The 17,263-nt window shown below is 37.6% G+C and overlaps 1 protein-coding gene across 2 annotated transcripts in view; it reads left to right on the plus strand.

Moving 5' to 3' along the window:
- The window catches only part of IL17RD (interleukin 17 receptor D), a 53,134-nt gene that overhangs the window by 20,782 nt on the left and 15,089 nt on the right, over positions 1–17,263 (plus strand). For both annotated transcript variants that reach the window (XM_070933630.1, XM_070933631.1), the window contains one exon: positions 15,515–15,572. In XM_070933630.1, coding sequence (XP_070789731.1) covers positions 15,515–15,572 — 58 coding nt within the window. The remainder of the gene's footprint in view (positions 1–15,514; positions 15,573–17,263) is intronic.

Consider the following 17,263-nt stretch of genomic DNA (forward strand, 5'->3'; position numbering starts at 1 on the left):
CACATGACAGGTGGGCTGATGTGCAAGCAAGTAGCTCAACTGGCATGTGAGCAGCCTCCCCTGCTCATGTGACTTGAGCTGCGCGCACACCAGCCCACCACTCACATGGCCCAGTTCCCTTCTCGCCCCCCCCCCCCAGCCAGGCCACTAGTGGTTGGGGACCACTGGTTTAAATTGTCCACCACACCAGAGAAATTTGAAATCTAATTTCTTTGTAATTTTAACTGACCGGAGCTAGCTACAGAGAGAGGCTGTCTTTGCCCCTGTAGACCTCTCAACTGTTTCTGGATTTTTGTTTTAAAGTTCAAAAAGAAGACTATTTTTCTGTCAGTGGTCTAGAATTAAAGATAATTCATTACATTCTTGAAGATGGATTTTAAATTACAAGCACAGAGTTGGCATATGCCATCTTTCATTACCTTGAAATCTGTGTGAACTACTGTACTTTGTGTGTGGTGTAAGTATTGTTTCCTTAAGTATTAAGATTTTTTATTTTAAGTAATGTTTCCTTAAGTATTAAATATTTTATTTAAATTTTAAATAAAATTTAAAATATACTTTTCTCCCTTTCATTATAGAATATTTCCAAGTGCTTGCTGACATTCTAGTGACAGAGGCTGTACTTTACTATATACAGTGTAGCACTGATTTAAAACAACAACTTTATATTAGCTTTTTCCATTTCCCCACCCTAATGCATATATATGCTTGTTAGAATGTAAATGCTGAGTGCTCCCTCACCCAGCTGTGTTCTTTTATATACCTGTTTACTTTAAAATGACATGCCAGCTTGGATGTCTCCACTAAACTAATTTATATAGCACTTAAATGTGGCAAGTTGGGGCCTGTATTTGCAAAAGCCTTGGGAAAAATGAGGTTGGGCAATTTTTATTTGGAATGTATAACTGTCCTAAATTCCAGACCTTGACAGAAGGCTGTAGAGCATGTGTTATTTATGACAAGTAAGCCTTCTATTATGGGCAATACTATCCAAGGATAATGTATATGAACCAATCCACTATGACTTATTCAAGAAGCCACAGCTAATGCAATTCTGGGCCGATGGGTGAATTTTCCCATTTTAATTGGGAGTATTACTGTTAAACCCAAGGGGATTTCTTAAAACTTGCACAAAGAAATGCATGTTTTCCATTTTCCGTAGAAACATGTGGAGTTAATGGATGTAGATACTGGTGTATAAAATTGGTTACTAGTATGAGACTTTCACATCCATATGTCATTTCAACACCAGCTGGATTGAATTCCATATATTTTTTTCAATCTTCCATGAAGTCCTTTCCAAATATTTCTGACAGAATATTAAATGTAGATGTACATTTCAACTTTCAAAAAGTATGGAAACTCATGCAGTGTATAAGCATTGGCTCAATGGTTTAATGAAAGATGAAGCAGTACCTATTGGGAAACTGTACTATATGTTACAGCTAGATTTTATACATACTTAATTTCATACTTTGGCCATATATTAGCTATATGTATGACACCTACTCATAGCTTCTAGAAGATACAATATATTTTCTTGCAAAGACAGAGATGCAATAATTTTGTGTTCCTTTCCCCAAGATTGCTGTTGTTATATTCTCAAATCATTCTTGAATATTGGTTCTTATCTCAGAAAGGAATCTGAATGATCTCTCTTGTGTTTTGCTCTTGATTTTGATCTGCCATAAGCTGCTGTGCTAGTAGGGCAAAGGATCTTTGAACCTTTGCACTCCTAACCCAGCCTAATAGCCAACACAGTTGGCCAACATAATCTGGTATATAAAGCTCCTTTATAGTAGTTATTTTTATGGTTAGAGTTTCCTGATGAGTAAATACTGACAGGCATCCTCTGAGATTAGAAATATTTACACACATATTGAACTGGTTTATATTTATATTTTTTGCTATTTTTGTGCTTCTTCATTACAAATCTAAAAGCTGCATTAACATTTTAGATGTGAAGTAATAATGTTTAGCATGTAGCTTTATTTTTTTATTACATAACATATTTTATCACAGAAATAAGAGTTTTAGAATTTGGACCACTAGGTTTTTAGATCATTTCCACAAAAATAAGAGCATCCTCATTAGCACATTTTGAAATGTTGTCACCAGGAGTGATGGAAGGGCATTTTCAGAATAAAATGAATGAATGATACAATCTCTTTGATCAAACAGATTTACATAATTTGTTCATATTTTCTGAAAACACACTGCTATAACTGTTGTTGCCAGCATTTCAAAATACTCAATCTAATCAAGAAGAATCTTTAACCGAATGTCTTCAAAATTCTATTCTTTAAAATAATTTATGAAATAAAAAGTTTGGAATGCTAAGTTAGCTAGAACATGTGCTTTAAGATTAAACTATCAGTACCATATTAATAGAAAGACTCTCCATCACAGGCAGGAAGTCATCACACACTTCCATCAATGGTTTTCAACTACTGTGCCTTGAAGTGTCTGCTGGTTTCCTGCATCAGCTGAAACCCCACTTCCATGACATTGCTAGGATAGGACAATCCTCCTAAGGCAGGGTTGTCAAACTCGTGTTGTCACATGATGTATCGTGACTTTTTCCCTTTTGCTAAACCGGGCATGGGTGTGGGTGTGGGTATGGCCAACACATGACGCATCCGGCCAGCGAGGCTTGAGTTTGACAGCCATGTCCTAAGGCCCATAACCTGTGAGGTCATAGAGTTTGGGGCTTGTGACAAGAAATCTGGCCTATGATGTGTGCACTGTAAGATGAAAAAGTCTTGAAACCTCTGTGCTAGAATGTTGCTAGATGTTCCAATTGAGTATTGTTATAGTTACTAAGATTGATATTTTGCCTTTTCCAGAGAATTTGAAGGTGGCATATATAGCATTTTTTTTCTTCCATATAATCATGTCTGATTCTTGAAGATTGCCTGGACATGTCCCTGCAGTTTTCTGGCAAGGTTTTTCAGAAGTGCTTTGCCATTGCCTCCTTTCTAAGCTGAGAGAAACTCGTCCAAAGTCAGGCAGCTGGTTTGTTGTCTAAGGTGGGACTAGAACTCACGCCCTTCTGGTTTCTAGCATGATGCACCTTTTCCCAGTTATTCTCCAGAACATCCACCTTTCAGATGAGTTAAAGTCACAGAGTAAATTTATCTGTCTGGGATGGGAATAATTCTCTGTTCTAGTCCAATATCTTAAGCGCGATGCTTAACTAACCCAGGAAATTAAATGAAAATCCTGTGAGCCAGATTAATAGATGAAGTCTGTAATATATGTAGGGAAAGAGATTCATTAGCTTTTAGTTATAAACTAATCTTGTCATTCCAAATTTTACAAAAGAGACAATGTTTTATGTTAAGATGTTTGAAAGTATTCATATTGTCTTAACTTATAGCAGTTTGCAAATATCTGTAATGCTAAACAGAGGTTTTATTGATATGTACCGGCCAGTGGTGGGTTTCAAATTTTTTTACTACTGGTTCTGTGGGTTTTGCTTGGTGGACGTGGCATGGCTTGGTGGGCATGGCATGGTGGGCATGGCCCATTCGCTCCCCAATTCAGGGGAAGGTTACAGCAAAATCCCCATTTCCTCCCGATCAGCTGAGACTTGGGAGGCAAAGAAAAGATGGGGGCGGGGCCAGTCAGAGGTGGTATTTACCGGTTCCCCAAACTACTCAAAATTTCCGCTACCGATTTTCCAGAATTGGTCGGAACCTGCTGAAACCCACTTCTGGTACCGGCCTTTCTTTTTATCTATCCAACTCTGATGCATTTCCCAGATTATTGAAAATAACCACTTGTTTTTCAATACTAGTTGTTTGATTTAATATTTAAATACAGAAATTTGGTTAATATTTTCTATGCGTCAGGGAAATGTCAGGATAAAATAACCATAATTTCAATTTGTTTCATTTCAGTAAATGATGTGTATCATTAACTGCTGTTCATCCATATTTGGGCAAAATAATTATCCAGTTTAATCCCAGAAAAGAATACTACAAAAATACATTTTCTTTTTGCATTGGGTTTAGAGCAATAACAGCATAATCCTATATGTTTGTTTGAGATTAAGTGTTGTTGAGTTTAATTAGCTTAATTGCTAGTAAATGTGCTTGAGATTACAATCTAAATTATCTTGATAAAGGGAACTCTAGATTTCCTGCTAAAACTGTCAGCATTCTTTTTGCTGACCACTATTATACTCTATTCTGTATTGGTAAACCAAACCTAGATTATTATATCTAATTCTGGGTATCATATATTAGGAAAGGCAAACTAGAGCTTGTCCAGAGGTGAGCAAGGATAGGGCCTGGGAAGGAAAAACTTCTCAAGGGTTGCTTTTGTTCTTATTTTGATTGGGGAAGAGAAGACTGTGGGAAGAGACAGTATTTATTATCAAGTATCTCAAGGACTGTCCTGTAGGATGCAGGGAGAACTATTCAGTATTACTCCATTGTCAACAAGGTTGCTTTCAACTTTACATTCTGTGCTCGTTGGAGCTATTTGGAACTGATGCTCAGCAACATCCAAAAAGTTACCAGTTTTCCTTCCCTGACATGACTACTTGATAGGGAAATCAGTACTTCTTTTCAAGTCAAGAAAAATTGGATACCTTTTCACTGGTTTCTGCGTTTTTCTCTAAAATCACAGTCTTATGTGTAGAAGGTTACAGTATTCAGTAGTTATAGCAGGAGAAATAAGTTAGATGTTTCAAAAAAAGCTCTCATTTTCTTTATTCAAATAAGTTTGTTACATTAAAATCTCATTTCCTCATGTAACTATGTTAAATAAGGTATATTGAATTCTAATGACTCAGATTTTGAAATCTCAAAAAGAATTTGAAATGACACAAATGGATAGCAACTGCAAATGCAAAAAGGAAGTATCCTTGTGGAAGTATACAGATGTCTGGTACAAAGTGAAATATGACAAATTATTACATGTATCAAAATGCAAAACCTAGGCATTCAGATTTTTGTCAAAGCATCAGACATAAATTACAACTTCACAGGGCGTGTTTCATCATTTGCCACTCTTCTTGCCGAAATCCAAGTCCAATGATCTGATTAGGTCAACAGGAATGTTATTTAATGAAAGGTTTTATTACACTGTCAGGAACACAAAACATTAAAGGAAGATGTTGTAATTCTACTATATCACAGTCATTCATGCCCTAATCACATCTAGATTAGATTACTGTACATGGGGTTGCCCTTGAAGAGTATCTAGAAGCTCCAACTGGTTCATAATGCAGCAGTGGAGGTGTGTGCTCCAAAAAATTCTGTACTTTTATCTTGGCTATTTCTTTCTTTCTTTCTTTCTTTTCTTTTCTTTTCTTTTCTTTTCTTTTCTTTTCTTTTCTTTTCTTTTCTTTTCTTTTCTTTTCTTTTCTTTTCTTTTTCTTTTTCTTTTGATTTTAAATATTGCTTTTGTTTGCTTTTATTCTATTTTCAAAATTCTAACAAAGATTATTTAAAAAGAAGAACACACATTACACTTCTGCTCCATGATCTGGCTACATTGGCTGCCAGATGTGACAGCTAGAATTTGACGTTAAATCTATCATAAAAGGTTTGAAGCATAATAAAACTCCTGGTGAGAACCACCTGATTGATCAGCGAATTTTGCATCATTTTATGACATTTTTTGCCACAGTTGTTAAGTGAATCACTGCAGGTATTAAGTTAGTAACAAGTTTGTTAAGTGAATCTGGCTTCCCCATTGACTTTGCTTGTCAGAATGTTGCAAAAGGTGATCGTATGACCTGGGACACTGCAATCGTCATAAATTTGAGTCAGTTGCCAAGCGTCTGAATTTTCATCACATGACTATGGAGAAGCTGCAGTGGTCGTATGAAAAATGATCATGTCACTTTTTTCAGTGCCGTTGTAACTTTGAATGATTACTAAATGAACTGTTGTATGTCAAAGACTACCTGTATACAGAACTGAAGTTAGATTTGTGTTACATGGGGCTGAAGTATGGGTTTAAAACTTGTATTACTTGTACCTTAAAACTTGTATTACTTGTAAAACTTGTAAGGAGAATCCAAGACCTTAGTGCCTTCTGCCGTGCCCTTAAAACTCACTTTTTCCAGCAAGCCGGGCTGGCTTAAGAAGAAATTTTAAATGTTTTAATTGGTTTGTATTTTTAATCTTGGGCCAAATTTATATATATTTTAATTGTTTTTTAATATTTGTATTCCATGTTTTTTAATTCTGGCTGTACACTGCCCTGAGTCCTCAGGGAGAAGGGCGGTATATAAATTTAAAAAATAAATAAAAAAATAAATAAAAAAGTATTACTCTCAGACCAAATATATCATTTGAGGAGTATACTGGATATGGATGAAAGGACTCTAGCTAATGTAGTTAGAGCTGAGTTGGGTGACTACACACTACACTCATTCAAAAATTAGGATATACTGTATATTTATTGGTGGAGACTCTATGGAAATTGATAAGATTCCCAAAAAGTGCTTGATGAAACAAATTAAGATTTAAATTTATTCTTTCTGGACGGTACAACTTACGAATTACATTTGGAGATGCACAAATCCAGCTTTCCAGGCTAGTTTATGATTGAATAAGATGCAGGTAGGGGTTTACCCAGTGGTGGGATTCAGCCAGTTCTCACCACTTCTGGAGAACCGGTTGTTAACTTTCTGAGCAGTTTGGTGAACTGGTTGTTGGAAGAAATCATTAGGGCAGAGAACCGGTTGCTAAATTATTTGAATCCCACCACTGGGTTTACCCAGGAGTCAGCCTTATTGTGTTGTGTGAACATAACCAGATAGTGAGATGAATAGTTTGTAAAGAACATGATTAAAGATATGCAGTATTTGGATCCAAAGTGAGCACAGATGTTTTGGATTCAATGTAGGCATGCAGCTGATTGACTTCTTGAGCTACATGGCTGCTCTGGGAATCCAGGAGTGGGCATGCCTCCTTTAATTTGCATCTGACTGATAGAGGATGCTCATATTGGAGCTGAAGGACACTTATCCACTTCAGATCTGTATACATGCACCCTTAAATGCTACAATTAATTCATGTGTCAAACAGCTGTGGATGATTCAGTGTGAGACTTTTTTGAGATGGATGTCTTTTACAATTGTGGCATTAAAATGGCAAAGAGAAACACATTTGTAAGCTAACATTTCCACACACAGTTGAATTCTCGCATCACTGACCAGGTTTGCTGAGGCTGTGAAGAGATGAACAAAATTTTAGATCCAACCCAGCCTTAAGAATCTTCAGTAGAGATGAAACCTGATGTTACGAGAGAGATTGCCTTATGATTCCAGGCTTCAATTTCTAACACTACATAAATTGGGGAAGCAGTTTGATCTTTGTCTTTTTTTAAATGGGTTAAAAAAAAAAGCAACTTTAATCTTGAGTTGCCTTTTAGAGTGATGGGTTTTTTTTTTTACTGTCGCAACTCTTTAGCTATTAAGTGATAGAAACTAAGGTACAGGCTGATTTTTGCTAGGCTTAGCTGATGTGGACTTAGTTCAGGAGATTTAGCAGCTTTGATAGCAGCAAAGCATTGGAGTTTTCTGAATTTTCTGCAGTTCTTAAGCAGCTGTGTAGAGTGTAGCCCAGATCTGATGGCGCTATTTTCAGTAAACTACATGCATGGGTTTGACATTTCATAGGAACTGGTAGCATCTATCAATCACACATTATCCAGGTTTATAGGTGCATCATGAACTGCTTAGGGTTTCATGTGATTGACTGTGATTAGGAAACTACAGCTTTTACCTTAGTACTATGCATGTGCCAGGCCAACAAACAATGCTTATAAGAAGTTATGGCTTCTGAATGTATGACCATCCGAATAGTAAGAATATTCCATCCCTCTTGCATTGAAAAGGAACCAAATCTTGCCATGCCTCTGTAAATACAGCTTTCTGGAAAAGCCACAATATGCCAACCTTTTTCCCCCTAGAAGCTGCCCTGAAGTCTGGGTAGGCTGACTTCAGACCAGATGGTTTTTGTCTTTCTCGCTTCCCAGCAGTATGCCTGCCTAATAAGTTTGGATTTATCATCAAAGCAACTGATGCTGATTGCATCAATTATATGGTACGTATACTTTGAACAAACTGCCTATTTTTTAATTTACATAGGCCATAGAATGAGCATCTGCAACATCAAATGTATGGATTTTTAAACCTCAAAAAAGTTTTTTTTTTTTTTTTTTTTTTTTAAAGACCACAATTATAGGCCAACCAGGTTTCCACTTTTTTTTGGGCTGGCCTGAGTTTTTGTTTTCTAGTAAATGACTGAAAGGCTTTTCATCTGCTTCTAACAAGGCATGAATGAGTAACAACAGATGAGACTAATGGGAGGTAATTTTGTCTCCTTCCTGTTTCAGGAAACCTTTTTAAACTTGATACGTTTAAAGCTAAAGATAAGATAAGCAAATGAAAAGGAAGCTAGACAGGCTCCCCGATTACAAGGTGCATTCAGAAATCACTAAATAGTATCTGTTTTGATCCCTTAAGCAGCAGTTTACATCTTTTGAAAAGAGGTTTAACTCAGATACTAATTACCTTCAGATGCTTTGTTTCTCCTTCCTTACACCTGCCTTTGACTTCTAAGGTTAGCCAGTTTATATAGTTGCAAGTTTTTACATGTTCCTGGTTATACAAGAACCTTTGTTTTTTGTTACCAATTTTGACATCCTCCAAATATGCCTAAACTTGAATTTGGTAAGGTAAGATTTTATTCAGTTCCTGACATTCAATGATGGGAAAGGCCAGAACTGGAAGTGGGTGATGGACTACATGCTTTTCATCTTGCATTCAATTCACAAGTTTTCTATTTAAAAAGTTTTTAGATTAGCGGGAGATTCAGTCGCTAGTCTGAAATTCTTGCAAATGAGAAGCCATCAAACATTTTAACTTAAGGATCTCACTGCTGGTTAGCAACTATATGAGGAGGGTATTTCTTAGTGTCCAGATAGGCATTCATCTGAACACTCCCCCCCCAGAAAGATACAGAGAAAACAGAAAATAGCAAAGCTATTACTAGAAGCCAACATGGCTTTGTCAAAAGCAGATCATGCCAGACAAATCATATTGCATTCTTTGACGAAGTAACTAAATTAGTGAATCAGAAAAATGCTGTGAACATAGTATACTTGGACTTCAGTAAAGCATTTGACAGCGTAGACCACAGCTTATTTCTTGGTAAGATAGAAAAATGTGGAATAGACCTGGTGATGGTCTCCAGTATTCAAGCCTATCAAGATCCTTCTGGATCTTGAGCCTATCTTCAAAAGTGCTGGCTATTCCTCCCAGCTTGTTAACATCTGCAAATTTAATGAATTCCCTCTCTATCCCATTGTCTAAGCAGTTAATGAAGTTGAAACTGCTGAAGAGTACTGGGCCTAAGGCAGAACCTTTGCGTATCCCACCAGCTTTAATAGACCCTATGTTATTAGTTGGCTCTACGATCCCCAATCTCTTGGTTATTCTGGATACATGATTGGCCCTCCCCAAACAAGGCACTACTGTTTTCTTTTGACTCTGAACATGCACACCTTGACACAATGGCCCACTAGATAGAGGATAGGAAAGGAAGATATAAAAAGGCTGGGCGTGGATGGGAAGAAGTGAAGATCTAAGAGCTTAATAAAAAGTATTTTTACTTTTTAAAGTAAAGTGAGTTTGTTTGCTTGCTTACTTCTTATACCAACAAGACAATAGTTTGTTATAAGCATACAGTTGCTTTAAATGTATTGTTTATGGATTGTTATCTAAACTCTGATTTTAAGCTGGCCTTATAAATGTTCAAATTCTTAAAAAATGTTGACTTCCATGTTTTTGCATATGTTTTGAAGAAGGACAGACATATAGTATATCCTGTATACTATTTATAGAATGTTTTTACTAGCCCTCCCTTCTTTTAAATCTGTTTGTTGTACTGTAATGAATTATGGGGAAATACACAATATAAATAGAAAGCCTCCCTATTCAGATTTACCCTATAATATAAGCTCAATGAGTTAGGTTGTGATTGTCTGGTTTCCAAGTAACAGCAATGTATTTAAGTGATACGACTGATTCTTCTGCATGTTTTATAAGTACAATTGGAATTTAGTAGTAGTATTTAACTGCCAGATCTTGAATGGAATTCCTGTCTGAAATGCTTGTAATTTAGAAGCCTGATAAAAGAGGAATACAGTTGCATCTGGTATATTAAAATAGCATCATAAATAGCAAGGATCTCTCTCTGTTATATTCTATTGACTAATTCAGAATATACATGCTACTTCATCGTTAGTAAAAGTGTGATTAGGAATTAGAAAAATTCTTGGTTGAGCTGTCAGAAGTTGAAATATAAGATCCTTCCTTTTCCTAGCAAAACAGTTCAGTATATTCCCACAGGATTAAAAAAAATCCAGTATAAGTGAAAAACAACTTTTTGCCCTAGTCGTAACCTAAATTCATTTGTGTTGCAACTCTGTAGGAGGCAAGGAAATGATTTAATCCATTGATTGTTCTGAGGGAAGAGAAAACAATGGTTGGTTTTTTTTCCTGTCAATATAATGGAAGCCAACAAAATGCTAAGGGGTGATTTAAAGTTGCCCAGGCAGGTCTAGCTAAATCTTTGTGGGAGAAAAAAAAAATCAATTGTTGCAGGATAATATAATTACTCTTTCTTCATTCTGGAATATCAATTTTTGAACTCTTAAAAGAGGGGGAAGGATAACATTGGAATATTTTGTGTAGACTATATACATAAACGGTTTGAAGCATTTTTTTTTCTTTTTTCAGCTGGATTTTCAAGCACTTGTTAATATATTGAATTTTTCATTGTCTCTCTAATTACATCTCTACACTTTATGAATGCTCCTGTAGGAAGTTAGCACCCACCCCTTTCCTGGAAAAGTGAAATATTTTAGGAAATATGAAAAAGGCAGAATATTATATTTCCCTGTATGAGAAATATGAGAAGCATATTTTACAGACAAAGCAGCTCCCACCTTCCTGCCCCCCACCCTTTGTCAATGGGCCATTAAGGCCTGGGCCAGTCTATTCTACATAACAAAGATCTGCCTCCTTCAGGCAGAGCCATAGTAGGAATTGCCAAAGATAGGATTAGCCCTCTACACAATAGCAGCAGAAACTCACCACATGTGACCTGGGAAGCACATGTGACCATCAGCCAGCAAGGCCCCCACCCCCTGGGAGAATGACAACCAATCAGGATACTCTTTCGGGGCCCCAAGAAATGCAGAGCCAGAGAGAGCATAAAAACCCGAGGATTTTCTGTATCTGCCCATTTTCTGTTCAGGAACTCAAGCCATGTGATCCTGTCCACCATTAAACCATCTTTCCAAGCAGTCTCCATGTCTCCAGTGTCTTTTTCCCCACTTGGAGCAGAACCCAGAAGGATGTTTCTTCCAACACTCCAAACACTGCAGGTTTTCAAGCAGAAATTGAACAGCCATTTGTCTGAAATGGTATAGGGGTTTCCTGCTTGAGCAGGGGGTTGGACTAGAAGACCTCCAAGGTCCCTTCCAATTCTAATCTGTTATACTTGGGTCACCAAGTGCCTGAATTTTGTTCACGTGATTGTGGGGGATGCTGCAGTGGCTGTATTTTCAAGCCCTGGTCATAAGCCCCTGGGTTCAGCACTATCATAATTTTGAACAGATACAGGTAGTCCTTGACTTACAATAGTTCATTTAGTGACTGTTATAAGTTACAATGGCAATGAAAAAATGGCAATGACTTAGGACCATCGTCAGATGATCAAACTTCGGATGCTTGGAAACTGACTCAAAAGGTGGTCCCCGACTTACACCTATTCAGTTAGTGATCATTCAAAGTTCCAACAGCCCTGAAAAAAGTGAGTTTGGAACGCTGTACCATTCTCATAGTCACACAATCAAAATTTGGCTCTTTGGCAACTATTTATGACATTTATAGTATCCCGGGGTCATGTGATCACTTTTTGTGACTTCTGAATTTGGGGAAGCCAAATTCACTTAACAATGGTGTGACTATCTTTATGACTGAAGTGATTCACTTAACAACGGTGGTGACAAAGGTTGTAAAATGGGGCAAAACTCACTTAATGAATGTCTCACTTAGCAACAGAAATTTTGAGCTCATTTGTGGTTGTAAATCGAGGACTACCTGTATTGAACAAATGGTCGTAAGTCAAAGACTACCTGCACTCCATTAAACCACTTGAAAAAACGGCAGTGTTCTGCAGCAATATTTTGAGAATCTGGACGGCTAGCTTAGAGGCAGGTACAGTAGAAAGTCTGCAAACCTTCTGTTGGGTGGCCAATTAAAGGTTCCAAAAGTTAGACCTACATAATAGCTTTGGTGGTGGTTTACTGTTACTGTTCAAATCTAAAAACACAGACAAAACATAGTAATTACAGATCTCCCATTACCTGACATTTTATTTAACAATTAGCTATGATTGATAGAACTCAGTGATTTATCTTACTAGGAAAGCATTAACAATCACCATATCCAATGCCCTGAGATGAATGTTATAAAATTATTCCTAGGCTGCCAAATGATGGAATTGAAGTGTGAATTCTGCAACTTGAAAAAATTGCATAGTCTCTTCTGTAATTTTCCTGGGCTTGCTAGTAATGAAGAAACTTTGAAAGTTCTAGGAAGACATGTTCTCAGTCATTGGAGTATTTATTTGGTTTTTGAGATTTTAGCAGGTACTAGCTATGTATTTAAAACAAGGTATGAACAATCACAATAGGGATTTTACCCATGTTAGACAATAACTCTTTCCTGGGCAAGAGTAGGGAGAAGGGTTCCTAGGATCCTTACACAAGGACAGGGGTCTGCAACCTTAAACACTCAAAGAGCCATTTGGACATGTTTCCCACAGAAAAGAAAACACCGGGAGCCACAAAACCCTTCCCGTGCCTGACTATTTCTTGAGCGGCCACAAAACTAGCATATGTAGTTGAATTAAACATTCTGCTTTCTTCTGAAACTTTTCTTCTCTTGGATTTATCCATGGTTGAAAAGCTCAATAAATTGCGGGCCGGCGGGTGTTGCACAATGGCGGTTGCGACACATATTTTGAGTGACAGGGAGCCACAGCAGAGGGGTGAAAGAGCCACATGCGGCTCCAGAGCCGCAGGTTGCTGAGCCCTGCACTAGGAAATGGCTTGCTACAATGGGGAGAGGAAACCTTTCCAGGTGATGGTGCCTCATCTTATGCTTAGTGTACAGGAGTCCCGGGGGGGGAGGGGGGAGAGCTATGCTGTTCCCTCTTCACCTCAGGAAATATCCTGCTAAAGGGTGAGGGGAAGACCCTTTTTACTTGTGGATGATGAAAGTCACCAAATCGCTGTTCTATTCCACTTAGGAAAACAAAAAAATGTCCAGAAATTTGGACCATATCAACACTGAATTAGAAGTACTTTAAGATGTTTTGGTTGTGTAAATGAGAGTTGGGTTTCTTAAGGAACTGAATTTTGTTCCTTCTTGTGTGTGTTTCTTTCGTTTGTGGTCTTTCTGTAGATTTGCAGCATGATTGTCTGGCCTTCGCTAAAAGACATTGTGAACTAAAAAAAGTATCAAACAATTGCAAGATATGTACTGTGTTTCCCTGAAAATAGGTCTTATATTTTTTTGAACCTTGAAATAAGCGCTTGGCCTTATTGCCATGTGCTCAAAAGCCTGATTGGTCTTATTATCAGGGGATGTCTTATTTTGGGGAAAACAGAGTGGTCCTTAATGCAGGGGTCCCCAGCTCCTGGGCCATGGCCTGTTCAGAACTGGGCCATACAAGTGTGGGGTGAGTGCGCTTGTGCATGCAGCTCCACTTACACAAGCAGCGGGCAAAGCTCCTGCTACTTGCACAGAACCACCCCTCTCCCCCACCACGGCCACCACCACTGATCTGCAAAGCCAGAAAGGTTGGGGACCGCTGCCTTAATTCAGTGACTTTTGCTAGATCAACAAAGCTTTCAATACTTTATAATTAGCCTGTTGTATCTTACTTAAGTAACACCACTAACTAAGGGAGCCTTTATACCAGCAAAGCTATAGAACAGGGGTGTCAAACTCAAGGCCTACAGGCTGGATCTGGCCCCGGGGTGCTTAGATCTGGCCCACAGGATGGACCTGGAAATAGCAAAGGAGCCAAAACGGGCTGCGGGGGGCCGCTGGCAACCCCAGTGCCCCATTTTCGGCCTGGATGGCCTCCTGCAGCACTCTGCTGGCCAAATTGTGCTGTGGGAGACCACCCCATATCCCATTTTGGCTAGCAGGGTGCTGTAGGAGGCATCTGTGCCGCTCCTCTCGCCTCCCCGCCCCGGGGTTGGGCTGCGGAGGACAACTACAATGCTGATCCTGCCCTCCAAGAAATCCAGTTTGACACCCCTGCTATAGGAGACTGAATAGTTTATTTTAGAAAGTAGATGTATTATTTACATAGACTGCTTCATATAATACCTTTTTTTTTTTATTTCCAGTGATTGTTACTTGATTGCATTTTAAAGAATTGTTTCATTCCTTTAAAATAAAAACAACTAAATCGTTTGGCAAGGAAGACTGCATGTGAGAAAACTGAATTATTCTGGATGTCATGTATTAAATAAAAACACTTTTATTTATCATCTGTGATCTTATTGGGCACTGTGTATTGATCACTGTCCATTAAAATTGGACAAGTTTAAAAAATTATCTGGGGAATTTTTCATGAGACTGCAGTTAAATGTCCTTTGTCATATTTGGATAATAGCTTTCTTGAAAGTTTGTCATTGATAGTGTATCCTTTCGATGACATTTAATAATGATTTAGATAAATTTAATTGCTATATATTCAGAGTGCAGATACACAGACAGACAGCTATAGAGAGGGGGGGGAGAGAGGTTCAACATTTTCCTTTTTTGTATCTAGAAAATAAGTTCTCAGCCATAACGTATTTATATTGTACAGAATTTATATATTCAACATTTTCCTGTTTTGTATTTCTTCCCCAGATCACTCCAAAAGTATTTTGGACACAATACAGCAGTGATTAGATTTTTTTTCCCAAAGAGGTTGACATCTCTTGCACACATTTTACCCAACTTTTGACTTCTAGTAAGGTCATGGCTAGTGAAAATTACAGTTGTAATTTTTCACAGATAAAATTTATTAGGTTGGGAATGTGAATTAGAGATGATTTGTATGAGTTGTGCAAAGGGAGCTTAAAAATGGTGGGGCTAGTGTAAAGCATTGTAGATTTTTTTTGTATTTTTTCAATAATATCTTAAGAGTCTATTTACAGAACTGTATTCCATCAGTAAGTAACAGGAAGCATGAAACAATTAAGACAACCAGACAATGTTCATACTTTGCAGAGTTAAGAATTTTTCCATGAGTTTCATCAAACTCAGGAATACAGTATACTTCACTTGATGGAATTATAATATTCAGCTGTATCGCATTGGAATGATGTAGTCAAATGAAATCATTCATTAACTAGGTCTGACTTACTGCTCAGCCACTGACTTATGCTATGTTCTCTTGTATTTCTATAGGGCCTCTCTCCAAATGGAAAGAATATTGGACTGCCTAATATTACCTTTAAATATGACAGTAAGTTACAAATAAGAATTTGTTCCTCTTTATTTAATCACATAGAGTTTTAATTAAGATGACAGTTTCGAACAGAGCAAAATGTCTTGTCCAGTGGTGGGTTTCTCCCAGTTTGGCCTGGTTCGGCTGAGCCGGTAGCGGTGACGATATGACGTCACCGAACCGGTTCTGCCCACCACCCACCCCCATGCATTATTCTTACCTTTTATTTGGCCCCACCCCTAATCTATTGCTGCCTCCTGAGTCTCAGCTATCGGCTAGAGGGAAAAAAACTGTTTAAACTCTTGCTGCAGGGCTTCAAAGGGCTGCCCTACAGCTGATCAGTGGTAAAAGAAAACAAATGAGTAGACCAGTGCCTGCAAAAATAAATGGGTAGACCAGTGCCTGCAAAAATAAATAGGTAGACCGGTGCCTGCAAAAATAAATAGGTAGACCAGTGCCTCCAAAAACAAAATGAGTAGACCGGTACAGCGCTGCAAGCAGTTAAAAGCCTGGTAGACCAGTACCTCTGCTAAATCCTAAAGAATGGTCACATGATCATCAAGCCACACCCACAAAATAAGCCACGCCCACAGAACCGGTAGTAAAAAAATTTAGAACCCACCCCTGGTCTTGTCCGTTAAAAACTTAAGGGGTAAATTAAAACTATTTTGTTCAGCCATGGCATCTGTATCCAAATTTTATCTAAATAGGATCAAGTAAAACAATTTACACTTTGATGAATATATGAAAGAAAGGCAGAATGATTTGGGCCATTTCTGTGCTTTCCTAACATTTGTAGCTGCAAACAAATAGGATTTAATTATTTCACTGTTCTCTGTGATTAATAAATCATTCTCTCACTCTAGTTTTAGAAATATTGAATTATAATCATGTGACAATCTCCATAAGAAAACATGTAGCTAACAATGATGTGTTACTTAGCAAGAATACAGGAATCACCATAAACCTTTAAGAGAAAAAGGGATGGGGTTTTTTCCCCCCAGCACACTTGAATTTCTATATAAACATTATACTGTGGCATATAAAAAGATGAAAAAAATCAGCAAGCAACAAGCAACAGTAACTAAAAACATGACTAGAGAGAATGCAGAATATAGTACTTTATAATAGTGCGATTGTTATTTTTGAGCCTCTTTTCATTTTCTTCTTTGAAGGGAAAGTGGCTGCATACCAAGAGGAGGTTAGAACTTCAATTATATAACCCCCAAATCTGATGATACGATTTATCTGACATAATTTTGTCTGGCAATTTAGTCTAGCCAGGCATACTCTTTAAAGAGAAATTTGGTTATGTTAATTTATCATTTCAGATGTAGAGTTCACTAGCCCAGCTTTCCTCTAGAAAACCTAGTTCAAAATCTGTTCATCCATAATCTTTGGGATCTCTGTTATTTGCCAAATGGGCAACCCTGCCAAGATCACAATCTTACACAGATAGATTCTTTCCTCACAGGAAAAGGTGGGATTTCTGAAGTACACAATCTGTTAAGTTCCTTTGCTAAGCAGAATTGTTATCACAATAAACAAGGATACACTTACTATTTAATTTTAAAGTTTTAGTGTAATGTTGAAGTGACTGAAATGCATTTTTTTACTGACAGTATATGCCTTTGCTGGAGATTACACAGCCTAACAAATGTATAAAAATAAAATGGAGAAATGGAAAGTAAGGGGTTTATTTTTGGTTA

The sequence above is a fragment of the Pituophis catenifer genome, unplaced genomic scaffold (genome assembly GCF_029215685.1).
Source record: "Pituophis catenifer annectens isolate HBS135680 unplaced genomic scaffold, rPitCat1.0.hap2 SCAF_2, whole genome shotgun sequence".
Taxonomy (NCBI): domain Eukaryota; kingdom Metazoa; phylum Chordata; class Lepidosauria; order Squamata; family Colubridae; genus Pituophis; species Pituophis catenifer.